At 36.2% G+C, this 25100-nt stretch overlaps 1 protein-coding gene across 8 annotated transcripts in view; it reads right to left on the bottom strand.

The window, feature by feature from the left end:
• LOC117402913 (ralBP1-associated Eps domain-containing protein 1-like) overlaps positions 1–23999 on the bottom strand; it is a 37560-nt gene extending 13561 nt beyond the window's left edge. Inside the window, exons 1-10 of one of the 8 annotated variants that reach the window (XM_034004553.3) lie at positions 23312–23409; positions 20068–20177; positions 19432–19555; positions 18844–19040; positions 18389–18545; positions 16975–17099; positions 11629–11791; positions 10799–10862; positions 4348–4502; positions 2460–2581 (exon numbers count right to left, since the gene is read on the bottom strand). In XM_034004553.3, coding sequence (XP_033860444.2) covers positions 2460–2581; positions 4348–4502; positions 10799–10862; positions 11629–11791; positions 16975–17099; positions 18389–18545; positions 18844–18975 — 918 coding nt within the window. In that variant the 5' untranslated portion in view covers positions 18976–19040; positions 19432–19555; positions 20068–20177; positions 23312–23409. Of the gene's footprint in view, positions 1–2459; positions 2582–4347; positions 4503–10798; positions 10863–11628; positions 11792–16974; positions 17100–18388; positions 18546–18843; positions 19041–19431; positions 19556–20067; positions 20178–22572; positions 22764–23311 lie in introns of those variants that run through there. The other 7 variants (XM_034004549.3, XM_059024198.1, XM_034004552.3 and 4 more) reach the window with 7 other exon arrangements.
• Between the last annotated feature and the right edge of the window lie 1101 nt (positions 24000–25100).

Genomic DNA, 25100 nt, shown 5'->3' with positions numbered 1-25100 from the left:
AGATCCAGTACAAAAAAAAAAAAAAAAAAACACAAACATGAACAAAAATGCAGTTTTCAAAATGTACGATTAGTAAAGTGGAGGAAAAGAGTTTATGGCGGAACCTTGTTAGTAATAAAATGAGCATCTTCTTGTTTAAAAATAAAAAACAAATTCAGAGAATATAAAACCTACATGATACATTACATAACAGCAACAGCTGGGTAGACACCTATGCAATTTTAAGATGCAAGTATCATCCCAATCACACAAATTGTATGAGCTCCTGCAAGAGAACTTTTAGTACTCTTATATCTTCAATTACACTTATATCAGCAGCTGATAAGAAACAGGTGAACATTTTTTAAACTTATATTGCTTGATAAGTTAGAGAAAAGTAACACTTACTGACTTACAAACCATCACAAAAACAAATACATCTGAAGCAGACGAGAAGAACCTGCTTGTGTTATTTCAGAATGACAATTAAAACTTGTCAGAATGAAGGCTTATTTTAAAACCTAATACGTGCATAACATTGTGACATTAACAAAGAGTAGGAACATGGAAAACATGGCATTCCCGATACCCTGTAAGAACAATTCTATAATTGATCATTTAGAGTTTATCTGGGTTGATTAGTTCCTCAAACAAATATTTAATTGACGTGTTACAAGAGCGAGGATTTACTAGGAACACACATACACACTAGACACAAGGAATGTTTAATCAATAGTAGTATTTTATTAAGTAACAAATATTTAAACACAAATCAGAAAAGTCAGAAAGTAAATCTCTTAGTTCTAAGCACAAAACAGTCCAAGCACTAACTCTGAACTCAAACAACTAGAAGGGCCAGTGAAATATGAAACTTTAACACACACACAGCCTAAACTGAAATGATGCAGGCAATCCTAGAATATATCACATTAAGCTTATTAATGGTATATAGATTAAGGATATAGGAAGTTTACTTTTAAAATAATTTCTTCATACAACAATATGAGGTAGATTACTTAGTTACTTCATCAAGTTTCACTAAGTTATTTCACACGCAGTGTGCAAACTAAATAATTAATAGTTAAATTCTATGTGAATGTGTTACAATTAATCAATTTAATTTCATAAAGGGAAAATGCAACTGGAGTTATACTCAACGGTTCCTTGAAGCTTAGACTTTTGGTTGGCTAGTCTGGAAACCCAACCTGTTGAAGTGTCCAGTAAAAAAGCTCTCCTCTCAGCAATGAAGTTTTCAATCCCGATAGAAATCAGAAATTCAATCCCTGATTAGGATCAACAAACAGCTGCAACAAAGTCTTCAATCCTCAAACAGGATCCACAACAGCGCCTGCCCACTCTGTCCTCTTCACCGAATCTTTAGCTACGTAGGTAGCAGGGCAGGTTTTTTTTGGATACTGTGGCTTAGCAATACAGCTGACCCAGACTTGTTTGTCTGATAACGGTCTCTGTTTTACAGCAGTCCTCCAGCTGGGCCTCAATCTCATCACATTTGGTCTTAAACTCCCTTGCAGCTTGCTTTCTCTTCTTGGGTCTTGTTGTCAGGCAGAGTCCCGGAGTCGCAGCTTCGTTTACCAATGTGACAGCAAAATGGAGTGCAAAATGTTTAGTTTTGCTTGGATATTTATAGTCTTTTCACTCTGCTAAGTAGCCACTTTCATTAGGTCATTTGTGTATCCTGCCTCTTTAAAAGTCACAGTCCTTTGATGTGTTAATGTCATTTTTACTTACTTACATCAAAACGCTTGTTGTTGCAGTTCTGAATTATCTGTACATAATTCAACTGTCCTTTCAGCCTAATCCAGTCCAGACGCCACCTAGGTCCGGTCACCTAGTTCAGTGGTCACAGTTAAGTATGTCTGCAGGGAAGGTGCCCTTTTTCTCAAGACACAGCAGTTTGCCCTTAATTAGTCCAGTTACATTTCTAATACATGTTCAGGTATTAATATCATATTCAGGGAATATGCACCACAACCCTGTACACATTTTTATATGCTTAACAATATAACTTAATTTCATTTTTGAAACTGAAAAAGGCATGAAATATTAGTACATGGAGTAGCAGCCATGCATCCAGGCACTTATCATATTTATTGGTTTCTAGTGCAAACATGCTGGAAATAATAATACAGTAATTTGGTCTTCTATTTTGTCATTGTAGCTTCCTTTTAATAATCTTTTCCCACTTAGCCTCTACTTTTCGCTTTGATAACTAGAAATAAAATAATGCATAAATCCAAAAGTAATACAGTATAGGAAATAAACAATAATTCTGGAAAGCCCTGTAACTAAGTATATTGAACCACAACAATGGTGAAAGTCTTTGTTGGGCTTTACAGAATGGAGGTGATTGTAGTTTTAAATGGACCTATTCTATGCGAGATGTCTTTGCAAACAGTGTGTTACTTTTTGTGATAGACTAAATAATACATCAAAACAAACAACAAACTAAAATCTCAAACCTCATTGCTCTGGTTTAGCTCAGGCCACGTCTGATTTAATGACGGCATGGACGGCGATTTACTGGGAGGCGCTTCTACTGGGGAGCTTGAATAGCCCACTTCAGCAGTCTGGTCAACAACTTCTAAAAGTCAAGAGGAAAATACATTTGTTATTCATGGAACATGCTTTGTTAATTCATTTTCAATGCTTAACCAAATAGCATACAGAAATGGGTTGCTTCTCAACAATCTGCCGTACTAATCATTAACAATAACAATAATGCAGCGATTTCAAGGCTAGGATTTATTGTAAATCTTCTACCTTACATACAAACACTATGGAAATTTCCAGTTTATGACACATCTGTTGTCCTCCCATGAAATACATGGTTAACATTCAGAGTGTGTTCACGATCAAATTCCATTCTGTGCTATTCTATTTGGTTAAATTATATGCTGGATTACTTAAGCACTAAATTAAGCACTAGATTCTGACATTTTTTTTTTTTTAAGTTTAAAACAGTTTGCTATATTTTACAATTTTATGGTACCAATAAAAAAAAATACGCCGACATTAAAGTTCACAAATAGAAAATGCCAACCTTTAATTTCAGAAATGTGCGCATGTGTAATAAAGCTATTTTTTTTCACGGTCTAGCAATTTCCTGTAACACCATAACTATATACCCTATAATGGGAAATTTTGGCAGGAAATTTTGGCAGGAAATTTATTTTGGCTTTATTGGTGGTTTTGATTGGATTGCCAATAATACCTCCACCAATCAGAGGGTTGCATACAGTGAGTGATCCCGCCCTCTGACAGTTTGGTATGCAGCACAGATTAAACAAGTGCTAGGCAAGGGAAAGAATGTGTCAGGTGTCAAAGTGGATATGAGAATGGCAGTGATGAAGCCAATGTGTTTGAAAACATTAAAAGTAGACTGGACATTTCCATTAATGGATTTTAAAAAATTAGGAATTTATGATCAGGCTCATTAAATCAGACAGTAAAGCAGGTAGACAGTAGCAGAGCTGCATACAGAAACTCAGTTAAATTATGAGCACCCCTAAGCAATTTGAAAGTGATATCTCTTCTACTTTAGAAGGAACATGCACTTAAAAATCACTTGGGAATTTGACAATTTTCCAATTTTAAGGCCCCCAGCAACACAGAAATACTAAAGCGGTGGTACTTATTTTGCATGAATTCTACAGAAGACCTACCTGGCTATCTGTACACTCATAGGGCTACTGACATTCTAAACATCATTTTTAGATCCTCAAAATCACTCCAGAATGAGATGCGTTTCAAGTATGAATACCCTCCCCCCCTTTGTGTATCTCAGCAAATCTTTATCATTGAGCTTAAATATTTGGCCTGGTTTCATACCTGACTTGTATCTTCCACTACACAAAATATAAGCTAAATCAAAATCCTGAGGCAAGGATTTTCCTGGTTTTTGGTTGATTTGACACAGAATTACCCAAATGCCTATCGTTAAAGTTGACTGCAGTTAGTAATTCTTTCCAATTACCGGTACCTTAAAATTAAGGGCCATATAAGAACAAAAGATATTGTAACACATTTTTTGGAAGGCCTTCTTTGTTGTTCTCCAAGTTGCTGCAGTGACATCTGTAGGTGCTATAGCAAGTTACTGTAAATGGGATAGTGTTTTAGCAGTCAGATTTCATTAAGTAAACATGTATTTGAATGTTTTTTAAATTAAAAGTATAAATGCAAAAATGTGTGGCATTTTTCTTTGTAAACGTTCTAAGTGAAAAACAATCCACCAAGGTGCCAAATCCGCCGAACTTAATGCTAGCCAAAATTTCCCATTATATGGTATAGTGAATCCTGTATGCTTTTATTACTATTCTGTTAACACAAACCATTAAAATATGCTTTTACCTGCAGAGTCATCCAGATCGATAAGTTTTGGCATGAGGCTTTCTGGCAGCTTTTCTGGTAGGTCATAACCATTCTTTCTGGCTACTACAAGATGAAATGCAGCGCAGAACTCGTCTAGTGTTAATGCGCCATCTTTATCAAAGTCTGAAAGCTCCCTGAAATACACAGTACAAACATTAATGCAATATCTTAAAAACCAATAGACATTAGAAAGTATAGCCTAGTTTTAACATGCTAATATTACTTGAATCGGTGGCACCAAAGCTACTTAAAATAAGCATGGCCACCAGTATTTGTTACAAGTAAATTACAGCACAATTGTTTACAGTACCCAATCTATTTTCTCAAATCACATGGCATTCTACCATAACAGTTAAGCTTAATAATACAGTATACGTTAGTAAACTTCATAAAAGTATTCCTCCTGGCCAAACACTTCCTTTATCCAACCATGAACCAAACCACATAAAAATACAGCAATGATACAAATGTGAAGCCAATCAAAGTGTTTTGTCTTAATCATCTGTGAAATCAATAATTTACATAACAGCCATATAATGTCAGAGGTTGTTTTAAGTCAACACCACTTTTTAAGTTTCTGCCAAAACAAGCAGGAGCTTTTCCTAAGGTATTAGTGGCTTTGGAGATTAATGTAAGAATGGAGTATTACTGATCTGTATAGTACAATTAATTTTTAAGTATACCTCTGCTTTGCACCCAGTTTACAAAAACAAAAGCATCCCATGGAGTATAATCAAAAGGGCACGTCATACCAGGTTGAATGGTTTGTAAACATGAAGTAAAATAGAAATGTGAAAATGTGGCACTCAAACATTTAATGTTCAGCTGTAAAGGACGTTATAGAGAGATACCAACTATAAAGACCATATGTTAATGTGTGTGGTCTGTATGATATGGCCCAAGTTTAAAGCAATGCGGCAGTGAAATAGTTATTTTCCAGACAGCACTGGTAATGGAACTTAAGGTAAGTATCCTGGATTTAACAGGGTGTATAATTTTTATATTTAGGAGGACTCTGATTTCAAAACTAGTTAAGGATGTTAGAAGCCTATGGCATTCTGAGTATTTAGAAGTTAATCTGATCACACATTCAGAGCACAGCTTCAAAAGTAAATATTTTAACCCCAAAATGTAAAGTGAATAATGTTGATAAAGTCTGACAAAGTCATATAAACTTGTAATAATGGGTTTAACAAAGGTATGATTTTGAGCTGTCAAAATAATAGTTAATTGTATTAAACAAATAATTATGGGGGAACAAAGCATGCTTCTCTGTCAACGCCAATACAATCCAAATAATAAAACATATAACAGTCTCATGACCTTTAATTCATTAAGGACATTCTCCTGACAAATGACAAAAGTAGCGACACACTTGGAGCAACAATCAAACTTCATTTTCTAGTGTTAATCTTGTTTTGTGTACAACTAGTACCTGAAAATATAATTGGGCTCAAGTGTTATACAGCGGATGCAGTAGTTTTGCTTGATGTCATCAAGAAAGAAAAAAAAATGCAAACATCAGGTAACGACGAAGACCAAAATGAAGCGATTAAAAGCCAAGTGACAAAACAGTCACTTGGAACAGAACTGAAACCTCCCTTCATCTCCCCTGTAATGCCAACCCCATGACGTTTACGTTTGTGTTCTTCCTCTGCGCAGGACACAAAGTTTATTGGGCGACTGATTTTACTGAAACGTTGCATCTTTGAAGTAAGTGTAAAGTCATTTACAAAAATCTGGAGATTTATACCGGGTTGCAGGGGCCGGTTGTACTAACGTGATCAAAAAATAGGCCACGTTTTACCAAACATTTTAAAACTATTTAACGTAATATGTTGTTTAAAACATAACACAATATATTCATAATACAGTTGAGTTCTTACCTATAAACAACAGTAACACATTTAAAGTTTGTGACTTGATGTCTGTAGCTTGGTGTTGTTTACATTATCGTCATCATATTTTAAGTGATTGTAAGCTGAAATTACATTTTTAAAACACTCTTTTCTTATAGCAATACAGTACTATAGTACCATTCTAATGGCAAAACATTCACAGGCGGCTCTGACAAACCAGATATTCTAATCCATCGATACAAAGCCCCCCAGCTTCCTTGAAAAAATCTGCGTTTCCCTGGTTTCTTTTGCATTTGTTATGCTCTCATTAGTATCCAACCTGGTAGATTCAGCGTCCTTCAGTTCTGGCAGATTCTACTGTACTTGCTGAAGCGGTTTTCTCCCACTGCCAATTAAAAAAAAAATTTAGCCACCTGGCTAACAATTTCATCCCGAGGGCTACAGTGAAATGTACTGTCTTTAAATTGGGACTTTAGTGCAGTTCGTGCGAGTACATTAATTATTGTAGGTAGTAATTCATAGTTATTTAAACCACTCACAGGCTGCAACCTTCAACTCCACAAACCAGCCAGCATTTTTTACAAATAGCAAAACATGTAATGAACAATAAAATAAACATTTTATTTGTGTCATCGGTGCCAACTTCAGACAGAGCTTCGTGGTCGGCAAGGTGACACTGCTGATAATTTTTCCTGTCATCCTGTCTGGTGTGTCAGTTTTTCAGCACACAAACAGGTGACTGATCGAGCTGTAGGAGCGTTTACTAAAGGTTCAAAAGGTACTAGTACCACAATTTTGTTAGATTCTAACCCTGTATTATTATAACTGCAGTTTTTAACTGTAGTATTTTATAGTACTTGAAATGTTAGCGTAAATGCTGTTTTCTTGTGTTAATTTGGCTACTGTAACTCGGCATATTACTCAGTAAACTGTGCGAGTACATGCTGTAGACAAGGGGAGTTTATCGGCTTCAATTCCCCATTCATCCTGGAAAGTCCTTTTTGTTTCTCTTTCGGTTATTTTTTTGTGTGTATACAGTGATTTTCTGTTTATGTGTATGGGTATACAAATATACAAAATTAGCCACTGCAATATTTTACAATATAAATATAAATATATATATATATATATATATATATATATATATATATATATATATATATATATATATACACACACACACACACAGAGCATCGAAATAAACTTATCACTATTAAAACACATTTAGTTTAGAAAAAAATAAGGTATATAAATGATTGACATTGACAAAATGTTTTAGGTTTCTTTTTAATCACCCAAGCATTCATCCTTGACCATGACATGCTTGAGTGACTATGACAGAAGCATATGAACTTAATCACCTAATTAGTGAGACAGTTGATTGGACACTGGATATGGAGTGATTTCAGCTGTTCAATTGCAGGCTTGAATAAAAGCAACAAAGAAAGCTTATCCAGGCACTACAAGAGGAATGGGCCAGGATTCCACAAGACAACATGCGAAACCTGGTGCAAAGCATGCGTCACAGATGTACTGCTTGTATTGCTTCCAACAGTGCCACACACGCTACTAGCCTGTAACTTTCACAGTATCCCCCATCCCCCCATAACTTGACAGTAAAATGTCAATTGTTATTCAGCAGAAAAAAAAAGTCACTGCACCTGCTCTTTCAATCACATTTAGTGAATTTTATCCTAATAGAAGTGATAAGTTTCTTTTGATGCTCAGTATAATATATATATATATATATATATATATATATATATATATATATATATATATATATATATATATATATAGTACTGTGCAAAAGTTTTAGGCAGGTGTGAAAAAATGCTGTAAAGTAAGAATGCTTTCAAAAATAGACATGTTAATAGATTATATTTATCAATTAACTAAATGCAAAGTGAGTGAACAGAAGAAAAATCTAAATCAAATCCATATTTGGTGTGACCACCCGTTGCCTTCAAAACTACTTTATCCTGTCTCAAAGACAACTGCATTTTAATATTTCATTGCAGTGGAATTACACTGAACGCACAACTTCATAAGTTTACTCATCTTTCTGACCATTAGCTGTTTGCTACGGATTCCAGGGGCGGTTTCAGTCTGAATGTTTACAAATCAATGGCTCGGGAGGGTGGGAATAAGGAAATTCATAAAGAAAAACAGCTATTTTGTTAACAGTGAAGCAGTATAGATGTGACATGTTCATATTCCGAAGATAGATAACTTTAACCACTTTTTTTTCCCCACTATATTTTTTCCCCGCGTACAAGCGTCTGGGTCAAGGGGAGGTCAGTCAAGAGTCTGAAAGCTTGTGTTTAACATTCAAAATGACTAATGGTATTGAGATAATTCATTAAAATTTTTTAATTAGAACAGTGGTTTTGTGTTTCTACTTAGCAACATGACCCGAATGCAGTAGATACTGAAAAAAATAACCGGGTTGTCGATAGTTAAGTTTGTGTGAGCCATAACCGTGGCTGTAGTAATCCCATTGGTATATTATTGTTGTATTAGTCGCTGTCCCCTTTTTAGGGCTCCCAAAACATGCCTAGAAAATCAACTTACACAACGTTTTTTACAGTAACTATTTATCTTAAGCTATATAATTCAGCTTTAATTGCAACCTACTTAGGGCAGCAGTGTGGAGTAGTGGTTAGGGCTCTGGACTCTTGACCGGAGGGTCGTGGGTTAAATCCCAGGTGGGGGACACTGCTGCTGTAACCCTGAGCAAGGTACTTTACTTAGACTGCTCCAGTAAAAACCCAACTGTATAAATGGGTAATTGTATGTAAAAATAATGTGTAAAAAAGAATGTAATTGTATGTAAAGATAATGTGAGATCTTGTAACAATTGTAAGTCGCCCTGGATAAGGGCGTCTGCTAAGAAATAAATATTTTTTTATTTTATTTTATTTTATTTTTTAACCACCTTTCTAGACCACTTGATTTTTTTTTTTTTTTTTTTTAAGGGGGTTGGGGGGTGTGTTGGTGACAGACCAAGATTTTCACACATCTATGGCAGACAGCTATGCCACTGACCTAGACTTAAGGGCTATTCACAGCTGGAGCTAAGCAAACGACACGAATACAGCACGAGTACATAAAAAAAAAAAACCTTAGCTAATCATGAAAAGAAAATACTGTCTGCTTTTGCTCCTTTTGTGGAGACGAAAAAAAAATACAACAAATAAATAGTCTGGGTACACCACACAGTAAAAAAAATGACATTTAACAGTGAATGTTTATATGTGATCTGGTTTAACACGTAAATGAATACATCTACACATATTTCTTTGTAAATACTGAGAAAATTAGTTTAATATACTTTTTTATTGATTTTCAGTTTAAATAAAATCTTCAGTTAGTGTGTGAATGTGATTATTATTATTGGTCAACATTATTTAAACAAAGAAGCGTCATTTTACAGAAATACGAAACCAGTGTGTGGTGCTCCCCGTCACTGACTAAAATTAAGGTGAAATAAAGAGATAGACATACCATCAATTTCCAATTGATCTGTTATTTCTTACCATATGGCATCTTTCTTTTTATTGTCTTTATAACCACTGACACTGGCATCATAAAGAACATTATTTTTTCTTATATCGACTTTAATAATTAAATTCTCATTGATGTCCATCTCTCATTTCTGTGTTAATTTCTGCGTGAACGAGGCAGTGACCACCTGACAGTCTCTCCTTCGCCCGAGTAATGACGCGTTGTGTACAGAAACATAGAAGGCTCGCGCAGACAAACTGTCAGTTTGAGACAACAAGGCAATTCTATCTTTGGAGTAAGGGGGGAGTTTGCGTAGCAGCTACAGGAATATAGAATGGTAACGTACACCTCTTCATGATGACCCCCACCCCCCCCTATCATGTATAAAGGGTTTCGCAGCCTCGCAAACAATAACAAACATGCACGTGAGAATCCATTGCACGGCCATGAGACTCTCAACATTGTGAAAAACCGTGAGTTTCACGGATAAACCTTGAGACTTGACATGCATGATCATGTATGAAATTAAGTAGTAAGTCCATTTCATACTTTTTCTTTTTATAGAGGATTATACAGACAGGATCGCACGGCTATTCCACAGCCGACCGTGGACGGGAGCGGCGCACAATTGGCCGAGCGTCGCCCAATATTTTTGTATGAAACCCACGATCAGACTTAGACTAGAAAACCACAGCATACACTTGTGTACCGAGTATGAAGGCAATATCTCAAAGCGTGGTGGCCTTCTTAGGCCGCAGGTAAAAGTGAAGGATGCCCGCAACACTGAAAATTTGATGTTACTAACTTAAAAACTTATTTGGATATTAGCAGTAGTAGTTGCGAGAGGAAAGCTGGCAAGTTGACTAACTCATATCAACTCCCTTAAACTAAATTTGGCAGTCTATTGAGTAGTGGTTCTAAACAGATTTGGCTATATACTTTTTAGCAACAGGCATATTCATAGCCATAAGAGAACCCACTCATTTTACCAGCAGCATGTATACTTTTTAAACAGAATATACTGAAACCTAGATAAGGTAATAATTTTAACCAATCATACTTACCAAATGTGAGAAAGCTCAAGAATAGGAAGTTTTGATTTTGTAAAGAATTCTTTTGCTGCAGATCCTGGTGAGATGAACAAATAAATAAATAAATAAATAAATAAATACAAACAAGTATGTCAGTGACATTCATCCCTAGCCACAGGTATAAATTAAAAATGTAAAGCTCTCATGAAAAAGTATATACAGTATTCCTTTGAATTGAAGACACTGCCCAAATTTCCCACCCTCATCTTGAGAAAAAAATAAAAAATAAAATAAAAATGCATTTACTCATATAAGAAACGACATATGGAAGCAGTTTACAGCCATCTGCTGTCGCACAAAGCATTACAGTTATGCGCTGCTTCACATTTCCAGCTGTGATTACTCGCACATGTTTTTCTCCCTTTTTGTGAACTGTGGTACTGCTTGGCAAGTTGAAAAATATGGGGGTCTGATTAGACCCGAGTCTAATAACAAAACACTGAAATTGTAAGTTTCTCTTTGAATTCCTCAGGAAGCTAATGATGCTTTGTGATAGGGAGGACCCTGTCGCTGGTTCAGCTGCGCTGCTGCTGTGGTAAACAGGAAGGCTTGCCTGGAGCTGAGCTGATCGGGAGGTCCCGACTGGCTGGGGGGCGTGCCCGGGGAGCCCATGCCTGTTAAAGAATGCAGCAGCGCCAGTTTGAGGCTACTGCACCACGGCCATAGCTATACAGACGGGCACTGGGCGAAAGCTTGCTTTGTTTACAACGAGGAGGAGAGCGTCCACTCCACAGGATAACTGGTTCACTTGATACATACAAAAGTATAAAGATGACAATTCTCTTGCAGGCATGTTTACTCACCTGGAATGAAACCATTTAAATCTGGCTGAATGGTTTTAAACTGGTTAATATAATACTGTCTTTGTTCATCAGTGATCTTCCATGGATCATCGTAACTACTAGATTGCCTTCGGATTTCATTTGCTGTTGCAGCAGAGGCCACAGTTTGTACCGTTGTGCTCTCCTAAATAGTTGTACAGAAATATTTGTTTTAATAAAAATAAATTTATATATATATATATATATATATATATATATATATATATATATATATATATATATATATACACACACACACATATATATATAATCATCCTACCTGAAACAATATGGTATCTTCGTTTTTCTTTTTGAAAAACACTATAGAACACTAGTATTTGAAGCCATCAGATAATATTCCTTAACGAATAGAAAGACGACCAGCGTTGAATTGACAACAGAACTGGCAGAAGGCACAGGTGTCGTTGTCCATCAAATGAACAGTACGCAGGTCACTCTTGAAATCAGGACTAAAAGGATGTGTTGCAATAAGAATACCTCAGTTAAGAAAGGGGAACACGACTAAAAGGCTAAACTATACACAAGAACACAGAAATTGGACTATGGAACAATGGTCAAAAGGTGCCTTGGACTGCTGCTGGATGGACAATCAATCAAACAAACATGTGCCTTCTGCCAGTTCTGTTGTCAATCCAATGCTTGTCTTCTTTCTATTCCTTAAGGATATTATCTTCAAGTATTGCTCATCCTTGTTAGACAGCTTTTTGGGTCTTTCAGTCCTGGGTTTGCCAATTACAGATGATGTTTCTGTGTACTTGCTGATTATGCTTCGGATACCAAACCTTGAAAATTGAGTGATGCGAGCTATTTCACTCAATGTTTTTCCTTCTTTACTCAAGTCAAGGTTGTTATACTAGTTGAAAACAGTAGTGGAGGATTTGAGTAAATTGTTGATGCTCATAATGCATCAGAGTAGAAAAATGCAACATGTCTAAGACTTTTGCACAGCAGTGTGTGTATACATGATATATAATTACAAAAATATCTATTAATCAAATGAACCTGTTAATCTTGGTTTTAATCACTTATTTAATTGATACAATTACTGCATCCATCTCATTTAAGGTTGTTTTATTACTGATATTATTAATAATCATCATCATCATCCAAAAACAACCCAGTATAAAAACCCTGTTTTGCTATTTCTGGATTCTCTAAGGTTTTTTATTTATTTACAATCCAGCATTGTTGTTAAATTGTTTGAACCAACTGCCAAATCACAATGGAGTCAGTTTATTACTCACCTTACTGCATTTACAATTATCAATTTCACTTACTCAAACTGATGTTTTTCATTGCTGTTTTATTAATAATAATAATAATAATAATAATAAATAATAAAATTTTAAATTATCTTTTATTAATAACTTGAAATTGCCTAAATAAAACAACACATTTACAGAGCAACGGTTCTATCCTCCATAATAATATCATTTAAAATAAATGTGGTTATGGATATAAAACAAAGCTACAATGTTAACAGGTCTGCAGTCCAACAGCAATGGTTATACTTATAGTATCGTACTCAGCTTGATTCATGGGTTTGCAGCAATCCTGAATTTCTAAAGGAGTACTCTGTCGAAACTGACAGGTTTCATTTGTTGTTTTATGTAGCAGAAATGTAGTGTATTTTGAGAAGTGAAAGCATGTTTAGCACGCAGGTGGTACAGCAGACTAGATGCACTTCTGTGATACTGGAACTCACTTTGACAGTAGATACAAGTAACCCTCGTTCTATCTAATGAACCATGAGAAAGTTTAAAAAATAAACATCCCATTCACAAGTCCTTAACTTTTTTTTTTTTTTTTTTTTAATTTAGTCGTTGCCAATCAGTTTTTTTTTTTTTTATTATTATTTTCTGCCCAATTATTTTTAGGCTCAGCTCACCGCTACCACCCCTGCGCTGACTCGGGAGGGGCGAAGATGAACACACGCTGTCCTCCGAGGCGTGTGCCGTCAACCGCCCGCTTCTTTACACACTGCGAACTCACCGTGCAGCCGCCTCAGAGCCACAGCGTCGGAGGACAACGCAGCTCTGGGCAGCTTACAGGCAAGCCCGCAGGCGCCCGGCCAGACTACAGGGGTCGCTGGTGCACGGTGAGCCGAGGACACCCTGGCCGACCTAACCCTCCCTCCCCCCGGGCGACGCTCGGCCAATTGAGCGACGCCCCCTCGAAGCTCCCGTCCACAGTCGGCTGTGGAATAGCCTGGACTCGAACCGACGACGTCCAGGCTATAGAGCGCATCCTGCACTCTAGCGAGTGCTTTTACTGGATGCGCCACTCGGGAGCCCACAAGTCCTTAACTTTGAGTGCTTTGCTACATAATGGGGTTCCGTGACTAAGTTGATGACAACACTCATTCAATCCTGGCATGCACTAAAATGGTTCCGCGGGAAATGAATTACGGTATGCCAAGAGGGACAAGACAGGAGTGCGATTAACATGCGTTAATTAATCTCCCCAAAAATGTATGCACTAATCACAGAAGTTAACTGTGATTAATTGACAGCCCTAATATATCTTATCTATCTATATACACACACCGGATTCTGCCGAGTCAACGCCTAGGGGGCGTAAAGTTGTTGTTATGGCAAAAGTGTGTGTATGGGGGGGGGGGGGGGGGGGGGGTTGACTAGGGCAGAGGAGAAATTACAGGCATGGTTGCAGAGGGAGTATTTTTAACATTAGGTAGGTAGATTACGTTTACAATTAGGCATGCTTAAAATTCAAAGGTAGAGCGCAGTCACAATAAAGAATCAAGAAGTGCAGTTAAAATATTTATTGGCTAGTGAAATACAATTCAAAGTATGTCCACTGTTTTGTCATTTCCAATATTTTCACAAAACAAACAAACTTTAAAGCTAGTGTGCAGTGCAAAAGCACTTCATGAAAAAACACATACAATCACAGACAAAAGTATTTGGGAATTTTAAAAAAATGAGAAAAAACCCAAATTAATTGTTCTATTGAAAGATATAAATTAAAAGTAGAGATTCAACTTTATAATAATAATAATAAAAAAAACATTATTACATAACATGCATAAAACTAAAAATAACATGCAAAACCTAATTTCATACTTTGACAAAATTTGGGCACCCTTACATTAGTATTTTGTGTGCCCACCCTTTGTTTCCTTTACAGCTTCCAGTCTTCTTTTGCATTTTGAAACCAGTTCCAGGCATCTTTCCGGAGATATTTTTGCCCATTCTTCAACACATACAGCTTTGAGTATTGCAATCGACTTAGTTTTCCTTTTTACAACAGCAGCCTTCAAGTCAATCCACACCCTCGATGGGATTCAAGTCTGGGGACTGAGATGGCCAATCTGAAATCTTCCTTTTTTCATAAATTCCTTTGTAGACTTCACAGAATGCTTAGGGTCATTATCCTGCTGGAATACAAACATCCGTCCAATATGCCTTCCAGCAATGGGTAATAAATGAGAGTGCAAAAAAGTCTTTTGCAGCACTCATTGATCTTCTACAATACAAAGGTCGCCAGTGCCTGAAGAAGAAAAACAAGCCCATACCATCACACAACCTCCACTATGTTTAACACTGGGCATGATGAACTTTTCTTTAAATTCTTCTCCTCTCTTCCTCAAAACATATTGTTGCTTTGTTAGTGAAAAAAGTTATATTTTAGATTTGTCTAACCATAAATTTGTTTGAAGAAATCATCAGGCTTCTTCAAGTATTCAATGGAAAACAATCGCTTTCTTTTGGTGTATTGTTAAACAAAGGTTTGCATCTTGGTTTTCGCCCATGGACATTCATCTTGTTAAGATATCGCTGAATTGCTCGCTCGTGAATTTCTTGACCATCTTCTCTCAATTCTTGTGTCAAATATTTTGCAGTAATTCGAGGATTTTGCCGGGCTGCTTGAATGATTCGTCTTCCAGATTTTGCAGGAGCTAGTTGCAGTAGTTCCTGTTCCCGTTTGTCAATAATAGCCCACACAGAGTCTTTCTGCTATTTTTCTGGTAGTATCTCCTTTTTTGTTTAGTTGTATCACTGCCATTTTGAGATTGTTGCTGTACTATTTAGTTTTAACCATTTTTTTGTTGCTTTTCTGAATCACAAATTTCCAATTTATTTTGATGACTATTTATTCTATAATTATCATCAGGTGTTGGTTTTCAATCATGACAATTGTCAATAATTAGCAACGAATGGGTTTCATACGAAATATGTTGATTGCCCAAATACTTTTGTCAAAGTATGAAATTAGTTTTCATTTTATGCATGTTATGTAATCATTAATTGTTTTATTATAAAGCTGGATGTCTATTTATATCTTTCAATAAAACAATTAGAAATTATAGAAATCACTTTCTTTGTGGTTTTTCTCTTTTTTTAACTGACCAAATGCTTTTGTTTGCATCTGTATGCAAGTTAAAAAACACTAGAATAAAAGTTGCTCCATTTAAAAAATATATAAACACGTGAAATCTACGTAATCTCTGCAAGTAAGAAACTGCCCTGTCCAGTATGAAAACACAACACGAAATAATAAATTAACATCCAAAGTAGCACTTTAGCATTAAAATGTTCAATACAAAAAAAACGGTGCCCGAGTTATAAGCTCTTTCGGTGTCTAAGAAATATGGATTGTATCGTAACAGGAAAGCATAATCAATCAGACTGCAGTCTGTATCATCTGATCCGAGCCGAACTCCACATCTTGTTTATCTGAACCAAAGATAATCCTAACCTTAACCCTGAAAAATCTTTTATAGCAAATGTTGCTTTTCTGGATGAGTAAAAAAAAAGTTACAATTTCAATTAGGTTCTGCATTATCATATTGAAATTTCTAGCACCTTGTAGACAATACTAGCATAGCATCAAAGGGTATGAATAGTTTTGAATGAGCTTTTTTGGAGTTTTGCAAAAAAAACTTTCCACAAAAAATATTTTTCATATAATTATGTTTGAGAAATTTCTAGAAATTATAAATTTCCATTGGGGTATGTAAACTTTTGACTACAACTGCATATTTATTATTATTATTTTTTTTTTTTAATAAGGAAGTGGTAGTTAAAATGTCTCCACTAAGATGTCCAGTGATGTAATATTACTAAAATAAAGCTACCTGTCAGTTCAGTGTACAGTGATATTAAGTATGTAAGCAAATTCTTAACTTCCAAACAAACATAGGCGAATGTTAACAAACGATGTAGACTGTCACTACTGGTTTTGGAAACCTAACTACGACCAAACTACAGATAATGCAACTGCTCAAGACTTGTTAGCCATTATTTAAAAAAGCTAATAAGTCTGCTGAACCATGTGCTGCACTACCTGGAGTGATGCAGGGTGCATTGTTGGAAGTGTGCTGGAAGGGGGAGTAGCTGTAAAACTGACCCAGCTTTCTTGAAGAGGAGGAGGAGAGTGGGTGGGCCACATCCCATCACCAGTGACTTGTCCTTCCAGAGGAGAGCAAACAGAAAATGAAACATTAGACAACACACTGCCATTATTCGAACATATCCTGAATTTAAGTGACATATATCAGCGATATTAACCCTTTGCGGTCCTATGTCAGACCTGGTCCGACATTGCAATTATTCCTATCCTGTCCAATGTCGGAACCTGACCGACAACATAAAAAAACGGGTTTCTAGTCGTTTTTTCTCCGGAAAAAAGCCGAGAAAACAATTCAATGGCCGAGTGGGAGCGACAGGAGCCGAGACAAGCCGAAAAAAAAAAAAAAGGCGTATCTCATGCATTGTCATACTTGCTCCTGGCATCAGATAACAGCGGCCATAAGGAAACAAGCTGGCTGATACTGCATCAGCGCTCAGAGAATATCACGGACATTTGCAGAGCTTTTTTCAGATGTTATAGTAATAAAATAATGACTTGGATCGCATTATTGAGGCGTTTGGTGATAAAACGAGTGATCAGGAGATGATTGATCGGTATGTATGACTATTATTATTATTATTATTTATTTCTTAGCATATGTGAAAACTATAGCGAACGAAAGGGTGGGGCGGGGCTGGAGATGCCTAGTGAGTGCTTTGTTGATATGCAGGGCCTTTTAAACCCGTTTGAGTGTGGAAAAAAAATACTTTTAAACAGTGCGTCTAAAATTAACTGCGCGTGTGAAAATAAATTGGACCTGACGCGCCTGACACGCACTTAATAAATGGACTGCAAAGGGTTAAGGATGTGTTTTTTTTTTAGTTTTTTTAGTTTTTTCCAAATAAAAATCAACAGCTTTTTGATATGGTTGAAATGTCCTAAAATATCACTGCTGTAATTTGTAATTTCTATGCTGTATACTGTTTGGATCTTGCTATAGGGCAGTACAGTTAAGACTAAATGCACAGGGAAAAGGATTTTCCTACAAAAAAGGAACATACACTGAAAACAAAAATAAATAATGCAATATTTGCCACCAAATTCTGCTTTGAGCTCCTTGTATATTGCTTTTTGGTGGGGGTGGGTTACCACAATAAGTGCATGGTGATTAAATCAAATAACTTAAAGCAAAATGTACTAAGTAAATTAAGGTGTTTTTTTCATATTTTTTCTATAAATGTACATGATCTAAAACAAAGTAAAGCTCAAAAAATATTAATTTCTAAAAATCTATACATATAAACTAATTTCGATGGAAGTCATTAGAGCCACTGGCTTACAGCAGAACACAAAACCAGCCTTTTTTTTCTACATATATGCAGAACAATAAAGCTCATCTGTCATATACCTGATTGTGCTTCTCTGAAGGGTGTCCAGACTGTCCCAGTGGCTGCAGGCGGCCTTTCCGAATTTCCTCCACTGGGATGCCGTCTGTGCTTTGTCCAGGAGTGGGGAGAGGTTGGAGGAGACTGATGTGGGGAGACAACTGGAGATGTGGAATCAGGCTGTAGAGAGATAGAAGTATCAACATACAACTTAAATAATTAGAGAGCAGGGTGAATCAATATGGGCCTCTGAGGGAAAACAGCATCAAAGTAATCCTGGGAAATATTATATTTTTTGTCAATATGCTTTAATGTTTTTGACTGTAACCAAGCGAATGAAATAGAATGGTGGCTTGCTGCATTTTTTAGGGAATGGCAGGTGGACTTGCTTTTTATTCGGGTTAGAGAATAGCCTATTGATGACTGGTGTGTCAATATTTTCTGGACTAAGAGAGCACAACATGTATCTATCCACTACCTGTAGTTCTGCTGTAGGTGCACGAGGTTGAATCATTTCATGACTTCCAGAGACCTTCTTGACCGGTATTCTGCCAGGTGGAGGAATGACACCCGAGTATGTGCCTTGGTTTTCAGAATCTGAAGAGTACATTGTTGTGTGTCTAGATTCTTGTTCATTTTTTGCCACTACAAGTCTAGGCAGAGGGAGATCCTTCACTGTTAAGAAGAAAAAAACACACAACAATTAAATTATTTCTTCATATTAGGAGAAAAGAACTAGTAAAACTGTGAAAACGCCATCATAATGATTGTTATAAAAGTATTTTGAATATCAAGGCATAAGACAGTATGTGCCATTATTTTCTTTTGCAACAATTCATACCAGTCTTGCTACATAAGTCTTTATTCAGAATGAAGGTGGTGGTACAACGAGAGTATACTGCAGCAGGTTTGTCAAAAAAACATGCACATGGGTCAAAAATGGATTATGGATTACAACATTTCAACACCTACTGTAAGAACCAAATCAATGTTTTTTCTATATATTATGGAACAATTCACGTTACACTGCATTCATCCCTTGCACAACAAAGGTAATGGCACTCACCTGTGTTTAGGCTTTCTACCCGCAGCGGCAGTCCAGACTGTGCTACAGCTACAAGTTTTAATGCAATGTAGAACTGGCTACGCCCAAAATAGCCCAGTCTTTTTGCTCCACAAAGTTCTGTAATCTGAAAGACAAACACTTGAAATGTTATTGCAGAATTTAAAATAAATAAAGCATTTTCTAAAGATCTTCAAAAGGTATATTATTTTCTGTGCAATTCATTTCTAAGCACTTACTCGTCTGCTTAAAAATTAAACAACTAACAACATTTAGGCTACTGATCACTCTGGATTTTCTGTTGCTCATTTTGGACTTCACAAACAGACACTAACTGCTCTATAAATTACATACTTGCCAATTTGCATGATTACAAAATGTAGGTCTCTAGAGCAAGGGATTAGGGAATAGGATTTGTTACCCGTAAGTTATCCATACCGTAGGAATTATGAAAGAAATTTAACAGTGGAAAGGTACAGTAAACCCAATTTTGTTTTTTGCACTGAAATATCAACTAGAATACGATTTTTTTTTTTTTGAAAGCATTACAAGTGCTTCATCTAGCCAAAATATCAAAGGTCAAAATACAATACACCATTGTGTATTATACAATGTGTTTTTATTTATTTATGTATTTACTTTTTTAAGATAAGATTACACTCAGATTAGACAGCAGGGCATGAAGGTCATGAAGGGCAAGGCAATGTTGCCTTCGTTGGGCGTGAAGATTCAGTGGCACCAAGGAAGTTCTAGGGGGCAAAAAGGCAAAACATAAATCCAACCCAAGGGCACCAAGGCGATTTCATACTCATTCATAAAACAAAAAAGAAATAGAGAGAGCCTATTACGTTGATTAAATTTGAATTAAAAAATCTATGTTTTCTGAGTGATCCACATACTAATTGTTACAAAAATAAAATATAGGTCACGTTTCCATTGTAAAAATAAAACGGTATAAAAAAATCCAATTTAAAAACAAACTTTCATTATGAAAAAATACAAAGGGTAATTTGCCAAAAAATAAATATTCAGGGTATTTTTATTAAACTCGGTCACACACTACTTACTAATACATAGATTAGACTTGAGGCTTAGATGCCTTGGTGATACAACAGCACAAATAAGCGATAGTTAACAAAGATAGCAAACTGGCTGAAGATTTACTCATGGCTGGAGTTTAATAACGATAGTGGTCAAATTAGTTGTTCGGTCTGCAGCATCTGCACAACTGTATTTTGCAAACCGCTGTTACAAAACCTGTACAAACAACTTGGCTTTGAAAAAAAAAAATAATAGAAACTTCCATCAGGCAATGGAGAGTGCTCTGCATCACAATGATGAAAAGCTGGATGTAATAATAATAATAATATCTTTATTTTTATATAGCGCCTTTCATAGTGGACCACCATCACAAAGAGCTTTACAGAGGTAGGCTGTGAACTGTGCATTATATGGATAGTCACTTACAATAGGACATTGATTTAACATCTCATCTGCAGGATGGAGCACAAGGAGGTTAAGTGACTTGCTCAGGGTCACGCAGTGAGTCAGTCAGTGGCAGAGGTGGGATTTGAAACAGTGACCTTCTGGTTACAAGCCCTGGACTTTAACCACTGAACCACACTGCCTCCTCGTACATGTTAAATATTTATATTTGAGAGACTTTATAGTGTCACAGTTCTTGAAATGTACAGTTGCAAAGGATTTTGTTTTGTTATGGTGCATTGCTGGCCACTCGATTCAGGAAAAAAAGCTCCTAATATACTAAAATGTCCACTGTTTTGGGGAGGGATTCTCTACACATTACACATGTATTTCATAGAGCAAGCGATTCTGAAGAGTTCTGTCTATACTTTTCATTACCTAAAATAATTAGTTCAATGAATGATACGCTCCCAAATTTGCCCCTCCCCCCAAAAAAAAATTTGCCCCCAGGGTGAAAAATGGCAAAACTGGCATGTCAACCATACTGATTGGCTCATGGTCCCCATATTACGTACTGAAATCTATAGCAGACGACTTCATGACAGTAGGATAGGTTCTATTGCTATTAAAAAAAGGAAGCTGCTCGGTACTATCTGCAAAAAAATACCTAAAATTGACGCGTGTTACATTCATTGTACGTATTTACTTACACATATCACAGGGCAAAGTGTCCCATGAATTCAAATCAGGAGTTCTTGTGGAGAATAGTCAGGCTTCTATGTTTTCTCATTTAAAATCACAGACATCAGTCCTTCACTTACATTTTCAATTAGAATGCTCCATCAGTCTAGTTTTGGATCGATTAAAAAATGTGTTGAAGTACATTGTTAGACAGTAAATTCATAAATTCCACCAGCATCAAACCTAATGAGGTAGAATACCTTTATCCAACCCTTTTTCATGTTCCCAGAGCAGTTTGGGTTGTACTCTATCAAAAAAATAGGTGCTTTTGTTTTAGAAAAAAAAAAATCAATAAAACATATTGACCCAAAGCACTATCACTTTGCAAGATGAAAAACAACTGGGTATAGTCGTGGTATGTTGCACATTATAGCCAATATGAATAAATGTTTGAAAGAAAAGCAGAATACCCATCAGGTTTTTGTTTTTTAAATTGTATTGTATTTATTGATGTATTTATTTATTTATTTACTTTTTTTTCAAATGAATGTCCAGTGAACCACAACCTGGACTACTTGTACAGTTATAATCATTAGGCCCTGGTATAGATAAGGTATGTAAAACCTCAAAAAAAAAACCCACATTAGTCCTACAGTAAAACAACACAACAGCTATTTCAATTTGTCATTCGTATGCTTACTTTAGTTTATAAACACAACACATCTGATGAACCTATTATGTTTACATAGGCTAGGCTTAAAAACAAAAGAACCAAGAATTGAACACAATAGAATGCTCAAATATTTCCAAAAAAACAAACGGAATGCGTTTGTCATCAGTCAGAATTGACACATCCCTTCCAAACCTAGGTCAACACTGAGTGTATAAACGACCAAATTTGGCAACTACTATAAGAGAATAAATGTAGGTAAACTGTTCTAAATAAGTATATACATGGGCGTTTATAACATTCGTCCATTTTTAAAATATGTACATAATTAAAATGACAATACAATGTACTGAATAAAATTTACTCACAATTAGCTTCAATAAATCAGAATCAATTTATTTTTCTCCGGCTGTTGCTGGGTGTTGCTGTGTGTCTGATGCAACGGAGGGCTGACTATCACGACATAGCTTGTTGTTAGTAAAACGCATGTCTTCTGTGTCACTCATCTTCAAATGCTTAAATAGCGCATGCTATCTGGTATACCAAAGATATTTGCGTACACTATTGATGCTCTGACGCGTTGGTAGAGAGATACACACATTAAAGTGATACACACAAAATACACCAGAAATCTAACAGATTAAACCACACCAGTGATACGTCTGTGCTGTTGTATGAAAACACATTTATCCATCTGCCTGAATCAATTCGTATACATCAAGGTGAGAAAAAAAGAATGTGTTTAAGCCACACCTATAGTTGTATAAAAAAAACATGCTACTGTATTTTGTCTATTTTGAAACACTGTCCTTATGCTAAAGCCAAAAAGACGTTTTCAGGATAAAAAAGTCGCAAAATCAGTGCTACTGTACCTTTACTATATGTGACAAATCTACCCATATTGAGTAGCTCCCTTCTCTCCAGAGTCGCAATGTAATAGGATGGGAAAACAGAAGCTACAAGTTCAGCATCAACATGGAACAGAAGAATGAGGAACATACACTTGCGTTTATTTCTATTTGTTATAAACAAGCAAGGTTTTAGAAAGTTTCACTGATGTGCATGATATTTTCTATAAGAAATATTAATGTATGTATTTTGTTTTACCTGCAGTACCAACTCGCTGGGTAGTTGGGCCGCCCGGAAGAGCTCCAGCACCCTCCCGTTGGAGGCCACTTTCTTAGTGTTGTCCGTGTCGCAGTAGGCGAATAAATCCGAGTAATATTTCTGTTCCACATCACTTAGGGTTAAAGTTTCCATTATAACATAAAAATAATATCAAAGTAGCAGAGCACGGGGAAATAAACACCGAAACACAACACCAGCCGATCTGGGAACAAATAAACTTTTAAACTGAATAAAAAAAAATAAAACAAAAATAGGTAATTTCTTTTAAAAGTGAGCCCCGGCTTCTGGGATTGGTGCAACAGTCTACTTGTGTCTGGCTAAAGTTATGAATGGTTTTTCTGTCTGTAGCGGGTTAAAGTTTGTTGTCTTTTTATTTTCTGTAATTATTAATAGGAGGAATAAAGTTTGAGGCTATGTGGGCTCCTTCCATCAACAACCAACGCCGCCATTCTTGCGCCCAGTGACGTCACTACACAAACAGGCGAGTCAGTCACCGAGAAGGCGGAGGAAGAGGGACCCGGATGGAGCTAGGCTCATCAGTGACCGCCCTGCCTGCCTTCTTTCCTTGACTGCTCCACAGCTAACAGCAAACTGACAGCTGAAGTTTGTGCTATGCTAAGAAGTACAACAGCTGCGGAGGGCAGCTGAGCCTGCCCTGTATTTAAATTAAAATACATTACATTCTCTTCGCGTTGCCACGAAAGGCAAAGTATCAAGTGTTAGTTCAGACCCCGCCTCGTTTTCATGATTTGTTAAACGGACTGAAGGGGGGAAAACATATAAAACACCGTAAATATATTTTTTTATACAGTTATTATCTTTTAATCCCGGAAAACAGATGATCACGTCTGTTTAGTTAGGGTGCATGTTTTTTTCTGCATTTTTTTTCTTTTCAAATATAAAAGTCAATATTTTGTACTTTGCCCACCCCGTCCCACACAGGTTAAGCATTCTAATGATCTCAGGAGTTCTCCATTGCCTTGCCTTTCCAGTATCTACACTCATATTAAAACCAGCATAATTCACCTATATTTTTAAATTGTGCTCGGATATACAAGTATAGTGTTAATTTTCAGGTACGTGGTAAAAAGTGGTACATGGTGCACTGCGTTTGCTCGCGCATGCCTAAACAACTGGTAAGAAAGCAGGGAAGTGCCCATTCAAATCTGGTACGTTATGCTGTTTTCAGTCTTTTACATCTTTTTAAATTGAATTTATCATATTTTTCTACCATTAAGAAAATAGTATGTTAATATTTATCATATGCAATACATTGGGTCTTGTACCTTTTTTTACTTGTGCATCTTTGCGGTGGGCATCTCATTTTGTCTTGTTCGTTGTGAATTTTTTTTTTTTTAGAGAAATTGATTGTCTGTTTCCAGTTTGAGTTTGCAAAAAATAATGTATAATTAATGGTAAATGTACCTCTGTTTGACAGTAGGAAAACACCCATCAGATTGCAATTGATTGCACCTGTACCAAAATCTGACAGTGTACCACCTTCAATGTGACAGTGTACCACTTTCTGACATTACACGGACCACATTGTGACGATGTACCACTTTCTAACACTACACCTGTACTTAATATATACTCAGACATATTCACAAGAAAACATCAGAACTACATTTCAACCTCTGATTGTCCTTAAAGCTTCCACCCTGTCTGGTGTATGCATAACAATTTTATCTTCAGTTTAATTATTTATATAACATTTTCAGAAAAAAAATACAATACAATATTTTTTTAAAGAACATATTAACAGTCT

This window comes from Acipenser ruthenus, chromosome 5, assembly GCF_902713425.1.
Source record: "Acipenser ruthenus chromosome 5, fAciRut3.2 maternal haplotype, whole genome shotgun sequence".
Taxonomy (NCBI): domain Eukaryota; kingdom Metazoa; phylum Chordata; class Actinopteri; order Acipenseriformes; family Acipenseridae; genus Acipenser; species Acipenser ruthenus.
The sequence above is the reverse complement of the archived record's forward strand: the minus strand, read 5'-3'. Positions and strand labels throughout refer to the sequence as shown.